General features: G+C 40.8%; 1 protein-coding gene across 6 annotated transcripts; it reads right to left on the bottom strand.

The window, feature by feature from the left end:
• Window positions 1-2,169: 2,169 nt before the first annotated feature.
• FAM217A (family with sequence similarity 217 member A) lies at window positions 2,170-17,414 on the bottom strand. Of its 6 annotated transcripts, none has more exons than XM_007073146.2 (8): window positions 17,077-17,414; window positions 15,235-15,498; window positions 10,765-10,890; window positions 9,171-9,258; window positions 6,991-7,075; window positions 6,817-6,830; window positions 6,039-6,106; window positions 2,170-3,647 (listed from the first exon to the last, which is right to left on the bottom strand). In XM_007073146.2, exons 2-8 carry the CDS (start codon window positions 15,297-15,299, stop codon window positions 2,426-2,428), a joined length of 1,668 nt encoding a protein of 555 aa, XP_007073208.2. In that variant the 5' UTR covers window positions 15,300-15,498; window positions 17,077-17,414; the 3' UTR covers window positions 2,170-2,425. The 6 variants fall into 6 exon arrangements, with proteins under 6 accessions (XP_007073208.2, XP_042841767.1, XP_042841768.1 ...); XM_042985833.1 differs by having other exon boundaries at window positions 15,235-15,467; XM_042985834.1 differs by lacking the exons at window positions 9,171-9,258; window positions 15,235-15,498.
• Between the last annotated feature and the right edge of the window lie 48 nt (window positions 17,415-17,462).

Genomic DNA, 17,462 nt, shown 5'->3' with positions numbered 1-17,462 from the left:
TGTGTCACCTAACAGTCCTCAAGGCTGGGTAAAGTCCTTTCCTTATGTACTGTGAAGGGTATCTACATGCCAACCAATGATAGTTCGGGATACAGTGGTGAACAGAACAGGCATGTCCCTTTCCTGAAGCTTTCACAGATAAAAATTACATCATTACAACCCTAAAGGTGAAGGGATAAAATGCAAAGTAAAGAAGGTAGAAATGAGAATGGGTACAAGGGTTGGCAAATAAGGCTCAATACTCAGAGCTGTAAGAATGAGAGTAAGGATGGGGCGCCTGGGCGGTTCAGTCCATTGAGCATCTGATTTCAGCTCAGGTCATGATCTCACGGTTTGTGGGTTCGAGCCCTGCATCAGGTTCTGTGCTGACAGCTTGGAGCCTGGAGCCTGCTTCAGATTCTGTGTCTCCCTCTCTGCCGCTCCCCTTCTCACACTCTGTCTCTCTCTCAAAAATAAACATTAAAAAAATTTTTTTTAAATAATGAGAGTAAGGGTGGTTGAGAGGGGAAACCAGAAAGATCATTCGTTGCAAGCTGGAACAGAGTGAAAGCTGGAGTCCATTTTTGTATTCTATCAAAGGCATGTTCTAGTACTTTGGATAATGACACCAACTGTGTGGGATTTAGGCAAAATTCTGTTCTATGACAAGGGATCCTGAACAGTTAATTTTCTATTGCTGTGTTGATGCAGTTCCAGAAAATTCTTGGAAACTAATCTAAAAACTAAGCATGCTCTCTTTGACCTCTGCTTCTAAGCAAACTCCTTGAGCCTTATTCTTTGACTACAAATAGCACAAAGGAAACTGAGCTGCAGTTGCTGTCTTCAGAGTGTATTTGAATCGTCCTGAAACTTCACTTCGCCATCTGGATCTCATGTTATTTCATCTTGGCGGGGGGGGGGGGGGGGGGGGGGGGGGGGGGGGGGGGGGGGGGGGCTGGGGGATGCTACACAAAAATGCAATATCAATTGCCTTGGTGGGGGGCTGGGAGCGGGAACAGGCCTTTTATTTCTCATTTTCCTTTGGGTAACCTAAAAGTTTTAATCCTGTGTTACTTTTTTAATGTTTAAGAAAAACTCATTTGAATTCACCAACCATCAACTGAAAACCAAAGCACATGATCCCCACAAACCAACCAACCCTGAGCATTTTGCATCAAGTTTTTCCTTCAGGTTTTTCAAACTGGGATCCAAGAACCACCTGCATTAAAATCACCTGGGAAGTTTACCAGGCAGGTTCCCTGGCCCCACTCTCAAAAGATTCTGTGTCTGTGCACCTGCGGTAGAACCCAGGACTCAGCTTTTTTGTTTCCCTGATTCTTAGGTGCAGTAAGTTGTGTCCATCACATAGTCCCCCTGCCTCCAATCCCCACACACTTTTTTAAATAAGAAACTTCAGCTGTTTGAGTTTCAACTAACCAGGGTTAAGACTTCCAGCAACAAAGAACTTTGGGGAAAAGTTCCACTAACAGATTTTGGCTGCTCTTGTGGACAGCAACCTTTTCTCATTTTCCCTTTGACATTTTAAAACTACTTAGTCTGGGCGCCTGGGTGGCTCGGTTGAGCGTCCGACTTCGGCTCAGGTCACGATCTCGCAGTCCGTGAGTTCGAGCCCCGCATCGGGCTCTGGGCTAATGGCTCAGAGCCTGGAGCCTGCTTCCGATTCTGTGTCTCCCTCTCTCTCTGCCCCTCCCGCCTTCATGCTCTGTCTCTCTCTGTCTCAAAAATAAATAAAATGTTAAAAAAAAAATTAAAAAAAAAATAAAACTACTTAGTCTGAGTGGAAGAGGGTTGTTTCGTGTCTACAACTATAGTTAGTCTCCAAGGGAACTGATCTTGCTTTCATGTGTATGACCAAGGACCTGGGAAAGGAACATTTTTTAAGATTCACAGGAGGACCCAGGGGCTCTCGCATATTAACTTAACAAAATAGCAAGTATTTTAGCTTTTAATGGCCAAGCAAATACTCAAAAGATTGGTCAAAATGATAGACAAAGGAGATTTGTAGAGGCAGTAAAGGAAAGAAAAAAGGAACCAGAGTGGGAAGAACTAAAAAGAGGTAACTACACTCTTCAAACTATAATAGAACACAAAATATACCAGCAATAAGTTGATTATAGCGTTCGTTGATGATGGAATTACATTAGGAAACCATCACAACAAAAGAGAATATTCTTTTGAAAAGAACAGTTTACTAAGTGAAACATTCCTTTGAAACATAACATGCAAAAGATTGCCAAATATGTCAGTATGGAAGCCCTTGAATTTATATTTACACATCTCAGCAATGATTTTTACAAATTCCACTCCACATCAAATCAAGTTACTCATGCATGTGTGTAATACCTGTATCTCAGAATGATGAACCACGTTTTAGCCAAGCTTCTTGGAAACAGATTTGCTCACATTGAGATGTATGAAAGAAAAGTTATTTTTGGTCAATAGGTGAACACTTATCCTTAGCTGTAAAGGAAGGTGATAAACAGTTTAGCTTCTGAATATAGAATGGTCTGTTCAGTGCTATGTTTTTTTGATAAAGTTTCTTTTTGGTCCTTGGTACCTTAATTTCTTCTCTCTGATTTTCGGGAAAAGACAGAGGTATAGATGAGACTGGTATTGGAGACTTCGGTGGCAGACATCTTGTTGAGACCATTTTAACCAATGATTGAGTTGTTTGGGAAGGAGTAGGCTTGGTTGCGAGTTCTTGGCATGGATTTAAAATGGAGCTTTTGAGATTCCTAAAGTCATCACAAGTTGCAACCAATTGTTTGGTGGGGGATGAACTTTTTAGAGATGTTGGTCTAGAATTCCATTTATATTTGCCAGCATTGCTCCAATTCCATTTTGAAGCATTTTGTTCAAGCTTGCAAGATCCAGAATTGCTTTTTCTTTTTTCACGACTTTTATCTACACAAGTCGTCTGAAGACTCAAAGGGTCTGAATCAAGTTTGGGCTGTCTCACTTTGGGTATAGCTTTGGAGGAAGAGGGTCGTTCAGTAGCTGCCAGAGTACAGAAGGTAGTTTGTAGTCTGGGCCTCTCTTTTTGGATAGTCATGTGTTGCAATCTTTCCATTTCTAGTAAACGAGTTATCAGACGTTCAACAGAGCTTTCTGGAGGTTCTACTGTCACTTTCCAATTTTCAGATTTTGAAAGGGCTAATTTGTGCAAGTCCAGGGTATTGAAAGGAGAAGGGAGAAAATCAGGATATGGAAATACTTCACTTGGTTCCTCTGTGACAGATTCCTCAATGTTTACTATTGTTTCTGGCTTTAAGTTCAGGTCCATCTTTTTAAAGTAGCTGAGCAAACTATCACTTGCTTTTTCATTTTCTGATAAATCACTTTCATCTGTTAAGTTTTCTTCCACACTGCTGTTTCCATATTTCAAGTTCCAATTTAAAGCAGGTAAAGTTTCACCACTATTGTTTTCTATAGTTGAACATAAATTAATATAAGGCTCATTTCTGTCCTTCAAAAAGTCTCCATCAGCATAGGGCCAGCAGAGAACCGATGGTATCTGCAGTCCAGGGTAAGAACCAACTTGCTTCTCAACTGAAGCACTTGTTACAAGTGCGTGGTTCAGAGTAAAGAGCCTTATGGGATTATTGGTTACATTAAAGCCAGTTTCCACGGAAGATTTTCTGAAATCCCTTCAAAAAATGATTTAGTTAATGAATGGTTTGTTGACTGGAATTAAAATGCTATTAAAATAATCAAAAAGTAAAATTATCAAAGACTGGTTAATGTTTAGTTTCCAATGGCCTATGTGTATCTATCTGTAACTGACAGATGTTAACTCCCAAATATGCTCAAGTACATAAAACTATATACATTTTTAAACGTATAGATTAGAATATTAACTGGATATCCCTGTGTGCATTCACAGGAAACTAGATCGTTATACCCACAAATGGCTGTGTCTATGAATGGTCACTGGGTTGAAAGTGGCTAATTACATCTATTTACCTATGAATAGATTGTATCTGCACTGATGATGTCTGAGAAGGGGGCTATCCAACTCAAACTGAAATTGCATTGACATGTTTATGACCCAGGATTAGATAAAAGGAAGCTCAAAGAATGTAATTAGGTTACTCAATAAAGCCTTCTACATTAGCCATTGTGGTCTAAAAAAAATTATGCCCATATAAAAGGAAACAAAACAATGTTCATCAAAAACTATCCCATAGTTTAAAAAAAAAAAAAAAAAAGAAAGAAAGGAACCATACAGGTAAAAAAAAAAAAAAAAAAATTATCCCATTGTAATTTTCACCTGGAAGTGCTCTTTTATTTTATGACTAATGCTTCTAGGTATTATATTAGAATGAAAACTGCATAAGAGCCAGGCCATGGAACACTGAGTTTATAATAGTTCATTTTTTTAAAGCTTACTAGAAGTACTGACATTGAAAGAGTTGAAGCATTAATTGACATCTAAAGTCTCATTATCTTCTTGCTTCTTTTAATGCCAGTTTATATTAAAGACAGCAAAGTATTCTTGAAGGATTTTGAAAAATACTTTTATTTCTACAGAAAAGAGTAAAAATTTATTTCTTTAGCTAAATATTAGTTATACCGACTTGCCTTTATAAAACCACAGGAAAGTCTCCTGAAATCTACAATTGATGACAGACACAATCCACGTTGTTTAGTGAAAAGAGCATGGAATCTGGGAGTGGGGACGTAAGTTTGAATCCCTTTGCCACCAGTGATCAGAATGGTAAGGACAATACCGACCTTGAGGTGGTCTGAGAAGCCAATTACATGAACATACTTTGCAAAATGTTGAACCCTAAATAAAAAATATTACTTTTATTCTCTTCTTGATGGCATATTGAAGAGAAAAATCTCAGTAATAAACTATTTCATTGATCCTGGGCTTCCAACTCTGCAACATCTTAGGGTTTCCCAGTATAAATAGCAAATACCTATCAAACACATTGTTCTGCTTAGTCCCCAGGAGACAAGCACTTTTATTGTTTACCTTTTATGGGTAAGGAAGCCGAGGCAGAGTGGTTAAGGTCATACATGTGGTAAGTGGTAGAGCCAGAGTGGTGGGACCGGATGTTTGTAATCCTACCCACTGCCCTCTGCTGACTCAATTTGTTTGCTCTGTGTTAGTGTGATACAATTCAATTCATTTCATTTGACCTCTTACCTTGAAATCCTTGTTCCCAGCTGAGTTCCTTCTAGTAAAAGTAGCCTTTCTATCCCCCTCAGCACCGACATTCCCTTAGGGCATTAGTCACTAGGGTCCCTTTAGCATTTCTTGGATTCACACCTTGAATTTCAGCTTAGGGGAGTTTCATCCTGAGTCTCACAGAGGTAAAGTCCTCTGGGAGACTGCTATCAAGTGAGCCACACCCACTGTCAAAACTGGGCACAAAACTGAGGAACAGAACTCAGGATCTCCATGAAACAGCACACTGTGTGTAAAAGTGACCCAGGGTTCAATAAATGTAATCTCCACATAGTAGTACCCTGTGTTTGTAAGAAGCATTCTAGCTGGTTCTGATGGATGCTTAAGTTTAAGAACCAAAAAATAAGTAAAGTCTGAGAAGTGATACACTGTAGTGCTAATGAGCATGAACCAAGCTCTTCTTACATCCTGTTTCTACCATTCCATTCATTGTATGACTTTAGGCAAGTTACATATCTTGTCGCCCTGACTCAGTGTTCTCATCTGTAAAGTAGGAATGCTGACACCAGTACCTTATACATAAGGGATGGAAATCATTCTTGCCCCATGGACTATTATTTTCCTATTACAGTTTATTTTCCCTTCGATGAGAAGCCCAAACTCTATCCATATAAACTCTCATTTAAGGGCACAGACATTCTTAATTGCCCATACACTGATGATCTCTGTAGTGTAAGCCAGCCACTTCCTAGTTTAGAGTTTCTATAATTCCCCCATATTTATATGCAATACTTTTTCTTCAGGTTGTTTTTCTTCCTAGTATCTAAGATGAATAGTTAACTCATTGTATTTAGATATATTTCACTAATTTATGGGTTTACAAAAATAAATATTCTCTCACCTGTTCTCCATGGTACTTCCTTCGTTAAGTGGATAACTCCATAACTGAAACATCCCTTGCTTACTATTCTGATAACAGAAAAACCATGGACAACATTTTAGTAACTGAATGCATTAAAAAAAATACTTTAGGAGTATGATGAATAAAATCCCACCTGTGTTCTTTTGTGAGCATGCTCTGACAAATTAAGTTCTAGTATCAGTTGCTCTATTGAAATTTCCAAATGGTTCTATAAAGCAGCAGAAGACTTTTAAACGCAAGACATCTCTGTTCCCTGCTCTTGTTCTAAGACTGTATAATTCTTGTTCTAACCAAGAATCATTTGTTTTTACTGACTTCAGCAGGAACTGATATAATCTGTTGCAAGTACCAGCTAAACAGTATTAACTAATAAGCCTTGAATATCATTAAGATTTACTGATAGTTAAGTGTTTTATATCCTGATCAAAAAAAGTAAATGAAAGATTAATTTCTTCACTACTTCAACTACTTAGTTGAAATGAACCATTTCAATTGCTTCAATAAATCTCAAGGGCTGAAACTACTTCTCTTTTGGCAATGTTAATTTCCATTTATGGTATTATATTGAAAAAGACATAATAAAATATTAATTTAATGACCAGTTTGCAGCCCTATAGAACAGAAAAGGCTTTGACTTGTTTGAAGAACTCTACGGAAATGAAATTGATATTTTTAAAGAAAAAAATTTTTAATGAGCATACATGTAATTTTAAAATAATGTTTTGTGAATTATTTAAAACCAAACATTTATCCTTACCTTGTTAATTGAACCTGAAAGAATGTGTATGGAAAAAATGACAATTAATAGTTACATAAAACTGGTTGCATTAAAAACAAACCCCCTTTAATATAAGTGGCTATTTGTATTACAAGTATGAATATAAATTTTTAATATTTATAAGTATAAATACATACATCTAGGATTTCTTACCACCTGTTGCACTATCCTTTCCAGGTGGGAGATTTTTATTTTCAGGAGCAGGTATTTCTGAATCCAAATTCCAGTGACACAAGTTCTAAAACAATATTTGTTTTAGGATAAACAATGTTAAGAACACTTTAATAAAAGCTCAAGTACATAATTTTTCATGTCTGTAGATAAAGTCTGACAAAAAGCACAAAGTTTCTTGACCCATTGTCCCTCCTATAAGTACACTACCAGCATTTTTGAGAAGCAGGTAGTATTCTCTTATCAAACTGTTAACAACTTGATGACACCTATTAGGAAATAGAAAGGCTTTTATAATGATTTATGGCTTCATTCCCATTTTGTTAAAAATAATGATGGGGCACCTGGGTGGCTCAGTCGGTTAAGCGGCCGACTTCGGCTCAGGTCATGATCTCGCGGTCTGTCAGTTCAAGCCCTGCATCGGGCTCTGTGCTCACAGCTCAGAGCCTGGAGCCTGCTTCCGATTCTGTGTCTCCCTCTCTCTCTGACCCTCCCCCATTCATGCTCTGTCTCTCTCTGTCTCAAAAATAAATAAACGTTAAAAAAAATTTAAAAAAAAATGACACACAGGTTTTCAAAACTGATTTTAAAAATACAATAAAATATCCAGTTCTGTGTGTCCCTGGTACACCATGGCACATTGGCCAAATTTTCTGTATCCGAACACGGGATCTGATATCCTATAAACTCTTTCCATCGACCAAAAAAAATTCTCTAATCCTCACATCGTACTCAACACTGACAAACTCACCAATCATTCTAGACTCCAGATATTGAAAAAACACTCAGGAAGTATTCAAAAGCAAGTCAAGAAATGAATAGGGGAAGATATTAATATGTACTGAATATTTTATGTTCCAGACATTGTGCTATGCCATGGGGGGGGGGGGGGGATGTGGGATGCGTGTAGGAGAGGATTGTGACAATTTATCTTGGAATAGGAAAAATGAGGAGGTGGAATTTATTTATTTATTTTTTTAGTAATTTTTTAGGAGCAAACTCAGTTATTTCCTATCTCAAAATAAGAAAACCCTTTGTAAATTAAACTCTAAGCAATACACAAATAAAACATTAGGTGTCATCCCAAAACTAAAAGAGGAACAGGGAGAATAAGCTTAAATACAGTCTGAGGATTTAACTGGCCCACAAGAAAATTATCTCCTGACAGGAAAGGTAGTTGAACATTGGGAAGGTAGCCTGCAGATTATCTTTCTCTGGAGGTTAATTCCCTGCTCCCTGAGATAACATGTAATTAGGTCTAGTCTCCTGAGAATCACCTGGGGACCTTTTTAAAACTAATGCTTGAAAAAAAAGTTACAAGTTCTGACTCAGTAGGATGAAGGTAAGGCTCAGTTATTTGTATTTTTAAAACCTCCCTGACAGATTATCAGGCTTCTTTCAGCTCTGTGATCCTGGTCCACTAATGCACAAGAGAACATGTGAGAGAAACATCCTTACAGTGACACCTTAAAGGGAAGCTGTTAACTGTGGTTGAGGTCATCCAATAATATTAATATAGGAGCACCTGCGTGGCTCAGTGGCTTAAGCATGGGACTCTTGATTTTGGCTCAGGTCATGATCTCAGGGCTGGTGAGTTAGAGCCCTGGGATGTGCTCTGGGCTGACAATGTGGAGCCTGCTTTGGATCCTCTCTCTCCCTCTTTCTCTGTCCCTCCCACGCTCACGCTTGCACTCTCTCTCTCAAAAATAAATTTATTAAATAAGAGATTAATATAAACCAATTTGTCAACTGGTAAGGAAAGCTATTAACTCCGCACGACATCAGCGGGATTGCAAACTCCTTACAGGTTGGGAACGATTAGGCTCTTTGATATTCCACCTGCCTTACCAACACTTTTCATAAAGTTATGTGTGAGAAGATTTTACAAGGTGAGCACGGCCTGATGGATCAAGGTGGCATCTTTCACAAAGTCCAATTGCAACAGGAAGCGTTTTGAGGTTTGGAGGGAAGCTGGTGAATTTCTCCTTCATTAAGAGAAATAACAATTTTCCCTTTGCTATTAGTGCAAGTTCCCAAGAGGAACATCCCACACAAACCGCTCACAATGACAAAGCAGCAGGGGTCTCAGCAGGAAGACTCAGCAGGAGCTCTGTCTTAGCAAAGCAGCTGCCTAACGCTCAGGTCACTGCCACAGGCCGTACCTCCTGCGAGATGCTGGATGCACGCGGGGTGGTGCCATTGTTCTCTCCATTTCTTCTTCCCATTTTGCATCTCTGTTTCCTTAAAATCCTACACAGGTTGTGGGACAGGCACAATAGATGGGTAAGGTATAACAGTGATTTTTTTTTTTTCCAAAGCTTGTGCTTTGGCTCCTCATCTAAAGGAGGTTGCAAAAATGTTTAGAATGGAGGACAAAGGAACTATGAGGACAGGGAAGAGGTAACAATAGGAAATCAACCAGAAATAAGGTGCAAGCCAGACGAAAAAAAAAAGCACAGACAAAGCAAATTCTAAAATCTAACTGACAGAAGATTAGGAAATTAAGGTCTTAAGTGAGAAAGGAAACATATCAGATAGAAAGATAAAATACAAATTAGAGGGGCAATTGCGTGGCTCAGTTGGTTAAGCATCTGACTCTTGATTTCAGCTCAGGTCGTGATCCCACAGTTAGTGGGATTGAGCCCAGTGTCAGGCTCAGTGCTGACAGCTCAGAGTCGGCTTGAGATTCTCTCTTGCCTCCTCTCTGTCCCTCTCTCACTTGCACTCTCTCTCTCACTTTCTCTCAAAATAAATAAATACACTTAAAAAATACAAATTAGAGGGGCACTTTGGTGGCTCAGTCCATTGAGTGTCCAATTTTGACTCAGGTCATGATCTCACAGTTTGTGAGTTTGTGAGCCCTGTTGGGCTCTGTGCTGACAGCTCAGAACCTAGAGCCTGTTTCAGATTCTGTGTCTCCCTCTCTCTGCCCCTCCCCCACTCCTGCTTTGTCACTCTCTTTCAAAAATAAATTAACATTAAAAAAATTAAAAAAAAACAAATTAGAAAAAATACATCAATTATCTGGAACTCATAAAACAGGGCCAGGAACTCTTTGGCTTTTCATTAGGCAAAACAGGTGCTCCATTTGAAAGCCGGATGAACCTTATAGCCCCCCATGCAGTTCTGGGGACACTAGAAGGCCCAAAGGACCAAATGCTATTTTCCATGCCCAACTATCATGGTTTCTAAGCCCACTACTGTATAAGGTAGAAGTATCAGAGAACATAACAGACAAGACAATCACTGGGCTAATGTATGACTATGTGGAATCACAAATTAAAGCCACCGCAGTAATCAGTATATTTCTTAATCATTTACAATTTATTGTCTCCTAGAAGGAGAGGCAGATCCTGAAGAAATAGAAGAGTACAATTCAGGTATCGATCCACCTGCTCCATGCCAGGCCCTGGGATGGAACAATGAAGGAAGAGGAAGGAGTTTGCTGAATAGGTGGCACAGCCTGGGGACCCCCCAAGTGTATGCCACGGAGTAGGGCCTGGGGTGCCTGGAAAAGGCTACCGCACCTGGAGGAGGGGCCCAGAGACAAGGAGGCCTTTGTGACAAAGCTTCGGCGGCGAAAGGAGCCTCAGGACAGGAAAGCAGGGAGAGAGGTGCAGGTGGGAGGCACAAAGCCCGCTAGTGAGCTACCCCTCCTGACCCTTCCTTCCCGGGCCGGGGGTGGCTCGGTCCGGGGCACGGAGCAGGTGACAGCAGGTGGGGCTCGCGGGGGCGCCCCGGGCCGCGGCCTCTTACCCCATGGCGCCGCAGGCCCACGTGTCGTCGTCGGCGTCGTCCCCGAAGGTGCTGCTGCTCCGAGGCCCGGGTCCCTCCGCTTGCGGGGCGAACGGCTTGACGGGCGCCCCCTCGGACTCGGCCTTCCTGCAGCAGGAGGACAGGGGGGGCAGCGGACGGCGGCTGGCCGCGAGCGCGGCCCCCTCGGCGCTGGACGGCCTGCGGGGCGCAGGGGCCCAGGCCGGGCCCAGCGAGGCCAGCCTGGGCTGGGGCTGCGGCTCCGCGGGCCTCCCCAGCGGCCCGGTCGCCCGGCAACTACCATCGAGCGGGGGCGCTCGCGACGGTCCCGCGTTCCACCGGGGCCACCGGTATTCCGGGGCCGCGGGCCGGTCGGGGGCCGCCTGGGCCCAGAGCCTTCTGGGGGTCGCCAGGCCTCCAGCCCCTCGGGACGAGCCGCGCCGCCAGGGCAGTGCCTTGAGTCCGGGCCCCTGCGCCCCTCCGCTCCTCCTCGCGGGCGGACAGGCGCACTCAGCCATCGCAGGTGGAGGGGCCGCCCCGAGGCTCCGCAAGGGCGGAGGTCACGGCCGCAGGGACTTCTCGGGCCTTCCTGGGCCCTGGCCCTGACCCTGACCGCGAGCTAAGAGATATCCGCAGATCCCTGGCACCTGTTCGAATGAAGCCAGGGGGTCGGGCTGGCTAAATGTACGTATGTGCACGGATATATGTACAATTCTATCCATGCTGATAATATGTAAATTTAATTAAAATGGAAGAAGGAAGGTATCCCAGCTGAGAGCAAGTCCACCTCTGGTGGTTCCAGATCAGTCATTGGTCTTACAACAGAAGAACAGAAGCTGATTTTTTCTTTTTCTATCTAGGATAAATTTAGATGATAGGAGACCAGTTTGGCCCTCCAAATGTATATCTCTTACTTCAGTTCCATGAAATCAATGTGTGGGGTGGGAGAGGAAGGAGCGTGTATGCATATATATGATATGGATATATTATTATATGTGCAGTATTGTGTATATACATGTATAACAAGTAAATATGTAAGTGAATATTTACATATTTATGGCTGATATATGTGTATGAGTAAATGAATAAAGATATATATGTATAAATAACATATAATAATATATAAAGATATATGTGTATAAGTAAAGAATGTTTAAAGAAATCAGCGATATTCTTTATAAGAAAGCATTGACATTTGAGAAAGACATTTTTGCAATCCTTTGCTGATGATACTATTGCGTTCTGTTGGGTTGAACATCCAACTATAGATTCGAACCCCAAAATGTTTCATTAAGCATCTAAATGCACTGGTTCTTAACATTTGGGGGGAAGAGACGTCATGCTCCTTTGAGAGTCTTCCCAGAAAATGCACATATAAACCAGATGTCCAACAGAATTTCAAGGGTTTGTCAGCTCTTGGAACTCCCACCCCCACCCCCTGCCCAGAGGTGTCTGTCTCCTTCTTCTGCATGTCCATTTTCCTCTCAGAAAGGCCTTTCCTGGCTTGGCTTTCAAGAAGCCTTCCCACCCACTTTACTCTTTCATAAGACCCTATTTTTATTCTTTCACTGTATGCCTCACAGTCTTGTTAATCTTGTGTGCTTTTCTATTGCCTGTCTCTTCCCATTGGAGTATAAAGCTCTGTGAGGGCGGAGGCCTTGACTGTCTAGTTCACTGATCTACCCTATCACTTTAAAACTGTGCCTAGCACATAGTAGAAGGACAATAAATATAAGAGAATGAATTTCACATTGGTCTCCTTGGAAGTCTCCCTCTTAGGCTATGTCCTCCAGACTGTTTTCCATACTGCTGATATAAAACATAGACCTGCTCTAATGCCTTCCTAATCCCAAAGAATGAGGTCCAAATTCTGTAGCCAGGCTTTAAGTATCTGCTTATCACTCCTGGTGCCTGCATGTCCAACACCTCAGACATTTTGCAGTTTTCTTAAACACTCTCTCTCTGCCAGGACATACATCATTTTTCTTTTTCTTTAATAGTTCCTCCTTTTTTTTCTCCTCCCCCCTTTTACCTGCCTAGTTAAGTCCTATCCATATAAATCTAGTTCACAAATCATCTTCCTTAGCCCCTCAGGAAGAATAAATTGCTACCTCTTCCAAGATTCTTCATTTGGGTTATTCTGATTTGCTTACAATTCCCTACTCACTGTTACATTCTAATTCTTCATTTCATTCATATCTCAGTCACTATCTTTTCAATGCCTTAAAGACAAGGCCTGGACTTATTCTATCTGGCCTGGTCCCTGGCATATAGTAGGCATGCAATAAATATTTGAATCAATTTAATTACTCCACAAATAACATTTGCTAGAAATAACACTTGCTAGGATAGGGTTCCCATGTGGCAGGCATAAGGCTGAACATTTTATATAGATTATATAGATTAACCAATTTAATACTTCTAATAACACGATGGGAATAGTTATTCCTATTTTATAAATTGGTAACCTGAGCCTTAAATATATTGTTTTCCCAACTTACAATTATTTTAAAAATAGTGAATTGGGTAAATATTTAAGTCCAGATACTCCCAGATGATACTTTCTACAAATATATTTAGCTGGGAAATTTTTTTTTCTGCTGTCGGGATAGAAGACAAAAATGATGTGTGTATATGTGCACGTGGGCATGCACATCACTTTTCTAGCTCACACATCTCCTGTCTTCCTTGGTTTATGTTTGTTTCTGTGTTTTCCTTTTGTTTCAGAACATGAATTGCTTCCCGATCCCTTAAGCTCCCTCAGATTTGTCATCCTTAAATACATCCTCTAAGATTCTTTTTTTTTTTTTTTCTTGACAGGACATATTTCTAAAAACCTTCTTATCAATTTGACTCTTCCCCCCTTTCTCTGGAGATTTTTTTAATGCTTTGACATTAGCATAAAAATCATGCCCCCTCCAATCACTTGTTGAATTGATAGTTTTTAGTACTACAGGTTTATAACTATAGTCACAGCAAAGTCCCTGGACACTATCTATGTGGGAGCCCCAGTCTAGGTGGAGAGAAGACAAGAGAAAAAGTGTGAAATGATGTGCCAGTGTGAAATCTAAGGGAAACAGCTAAGAGAATCACACCCTCTCCAAACCCCTCAGTCTGGTTTGGCTCTAGTCCTGCCTTGAGAGCAAGGGGATTTGTTGGACAGGGGTTTTCCATAGTAGCTCTGACGCAGCTCTAACATCACTCCTTAGCCCAACAGAGTGCACTTTCCTTATAGGCCATCCCAAGGCCACTCCAGGAATTCAGATTTTAGTGGCAGCATCAGACTTGCCTTACTTTAACACTTCTTTAGCTAATCCAGTGAAGGAAGGTAAGGGAGATGTTCTATGTCTCAGGGCATTTAACAAGCTCTTACATTCATTGCAATGGAGGTGGTCTGAATTGGTGGAAAGAAGGAACGCCTTGGGCCAATCACTTGGCAGGTAAGCATGGCTTGCTGATCAAGTCAGTTTCTCCTACTATGACAAAAGTGACAATTTTGACCAACAGAAAACTATTTTGGAAAGCCCTTTAACATACATTCCTTTTTGTCGTCCAGAGTTATGTAAAGAGATGTCAGTGACAACACTGCTTAGCTTCTAATGATTCTTCAGGGAAACCCTTCTATTTCCATTCACCTCTTTCAAGACCTTTCATATTTTTACATTACCCATGTATTTGCCTCCACTTCCCTTTATTCTTCCCTGCTGTATGGTCAATGTCACAGCTGGTTATTTACTGCAGTGGAATCTTGTTCAGTGTAATTATGTAAATATTTTCAGAAAGTCAAGGCCATATTTTCTAATTAGTAATATGCCTTTTTGTTCCCAAGTACATGAGATGCTATTCAGTGGGAAACATTTCAGTTCAATTCTGGGCAATTTGTATTTAGTGTATGATTTAGATAACTAGTCCTTTGCTTCTCCTTTTCTCCTGCTTTCCCAGCTCCTGCTTTCTGTTTCAGCCATAGCCAATTATATTCACCCCAACTTAGGACTCCATTTCTGTGAGCCTTTACCTTAAATGTCCTAACTTTCTTGGATTTGTCTAATTTCTTTTTAGGAAATAATGTATTAAAATATTTTTTTGGTTAGAAGTTGCATTTCTCTTTTAAAAATTAACCTTGAACACTTTGCTCCCTTATGTGGGAGACCACCATTTTGTTGCAAAAACATAAAAAATCTTGTTTAAGACCTATTTATTCTTAGAACAAATGTGATAGTGATCCATAGGGATATATTTCCAAAAGCTAAGCAGGTACCTTCACAAATTCTACACCTGTATATGTTGCAGCCCATACTGTTGAATAAATTCTCATTTATTCTCATATATGTCTACCTATATTTAGATTTTCCTGCAAGACTAGATTTCTGCAGTTTGCATAGCTTTATGGCTTCCTGTCCTTCAGATGCCTATGCTCTTAGCCTTGTATCCCAAATGTACTTTGAATGTTTAAGTTTCCAGAGCAGGACTTACTTTCTGGTGCCAGGAAAGTTGTCGCTTAGGTCCTCATTCTGGTAGCTGGAGCCCTCCCACCTCATTTGCTTTGAACGGAACACTCTCTTTAGAATGCTTTCTTTAAGAAACTTGGAGATGATCTTTTCCCTTTGAACATTACTGAATATTTTGCCTTCTGGAAGCCAGCTGATCTTGTCACATCCACCATGGCAGAGGGGAAGGGGAAGGTGTTCGGGAGACACAACAGCCCTCTTTGGAACAAAAAAAGGAATTGCCGTTTACCTAAAAGTCATGAAGAAGAGATCAGCCTAACTAGAAAAACAACGCAGCGTCCTGCAGGTGCTGTGCTGTGGGATCAATTTAGTTAATAATACAGTGCTACTACCTGAGCGGCACAGCTGGCCCTTCATAGCAACTCATTGTCACAATAAGAAAGAAAGAGAGCACTGGCTTAGGAGGATTCTCTCTCATCTTTCTTTTGAGAAAATAATCATATATTACAAATGTGGTTTTGGAAATGTAGATTTTTTGGCCATGGAAGAACAGAATTGGAAATAAGCCAAATTCAAAACAAGATACAAACTAGAAGGATGTTTCATCAGAGGACATTAGTTCTGTAGGGTGAGACCTGGCTGGCTGAGATCAAGATCACACAGCTAGTCAACAGCAGCGGGGCACCAGCCTCCGACTGCTGACCCTGGTCCTGAATGGTATTCTTTCCACTGCACCACACATAGAGTGAATGAGATGGATTCCTTGAAGCAGTCTTATCCATTGCAGAAGACATTTATCCATCAGAGCATTTCTTTAAAAATAAAATATAATCCCGTGGCCTACTTCTGATTTCAGCCAAGGTAAATAAGCCAAATAACTGGAAACATTCCATCAGTTGCTATTTAGAGCAATGATTAAGAACATATGGCGGGGATGAAAGGTATAGTACAGGGAATATAGTCAATGGTATTGTAACACTAATATATATATATGTATATATATATATATATGTATATATATGTATATATATGTGTATATACATATATATATGTCAACTTACATGCAATATATCACTTCCTTGGCCTGTAGAATAGCTTAAAACATGGTTCGTTCTTTTCTATTTATATAAATAATATTTAGTGTAACATATTCAAGTTTGCTTGGAAGAAAGAAGTCTCCACCTATCAAAATATCCTACCCCCCTCACTTCCACAAGCTCCCTTCTGTCTCCAAAAACACCCATGAAATCATGAGAATCACATTATATTCGAGTGATCCTGATTCTCTAACATATTTTAAATATATTCAAAGTAAACCCTTTTGTTTTTTTTTAAAGCCTTACTCTTTAAGTTTGCAAATTAAAAACTAATTTGCAAGTTCAGAAATAAAATTTTGTATCTTCTGCTCTGGGCACTAATGTATGACATGATATAACCATGATGCTACTGTGGTCCTGACCAAGGGCTTTGAAGTTTGTTAAGAAGCTGGCAAGCACTACCAGCTGGCTCGTAGCGTGCTTGGCTCACATGGATCTCCTCATTTCTGATCACTTTAAAGTGCGGTTGCCAGCCAGTTCATGGGATACAGCAAAGTGGTGACCCTGGCTCAGGTGGCAAAGCAGGCTGAGGTTAAGGAGTAGCTAGAACAACCCTAACTGTTCGCATTTTGGCCTCAAATCTGGGAGGAGTTCTTGACACCTTCTACCTTGCTCAGGGCTATGCTATCAGCTATGGTGGGTCAAGATCATTTAGTACTTCTGCTCTGGGTCCACAGTGAGGACTGGCTTCTGTCAGTAAAGCTAGAATGGAGCATTTGGTTGACTCTGTTAGTTCGGATAAGAGAATAAGAAGCAGGTTGGCCTCCTACCTGTGTTAATCTTGACATTTCCTCAGTTGTGGACAATGAAGCTCTTCACTCAGTTCAGCTTGAGGACTGTATGGAGGTAATCGCTTTCCCTTGGGGCCTAGTAGGTCTGCGGAGTCTCAATTATGTACACACAGACCTCCATGAAGTGCCAGATGGAAAATCAACACTGGATGTGTGCACAGTGGCTTCGCCTCTTCCCTTTAGGAAAGTACTCTGTTTGCCTCAGCTGTTGTCCACGTTCAGACAGGAAATGAGTTTCTGCCTGAAATCCCCATAAGAGTTGGCAAGATCTTTTTGACAGGCTGATCTCCTCTGGTTTGAAGATAGGATGAGCATTCAGGGTTCCAGGCTAAGATCTGGGCCATTGTGACTCTCAGAATGCTAAG

Source organism: Panthera tigris, chromosome B2 (genome assembly GCF_018350195.1).
Source record: "Panthera tigris isolate Pti1 chromosome B2, P.tigris_Pti1_mat1.1, whole genome shotgun sequence".
Classification (NCBI taxonomy): domain Eukaryota; kingdom Metazoa; phylum Chordata; class Mammalia; order Carnivora; family Felidae; genus Panthera; species Panthera tigris.
Note: the sequence above shows the minus strand (reverse complement) of the source record. Positions and strands in the feature narration are given on the sequence as shown.

Excerpts from the sequence above, each read along its gene's own strand:
- FAM217A (XM_042985830.1), bottom strand. The coding sequence starts at position 11,279 with ATGGCTGAGTGCGCCTGTCCGCCCGCGAGGAGGAGCGGAGGGGCGCAG. Across the intron at positions 7,076-10,764 it reads TGGGCCTGCGGCGCCATGGG|AACTTGTGTCACTGGAATTT; the intron begins GTAAGAGGCCGC and ends ATATTGTTTTAG. Across the intron at positions 3,648-6,038 it reads GGAAGTACCATGGAGAACAG|GGATTTCAGAAAATCTTCCG; the intron begins GTGAGAGAATAT and ends CATTTTTTGAAG.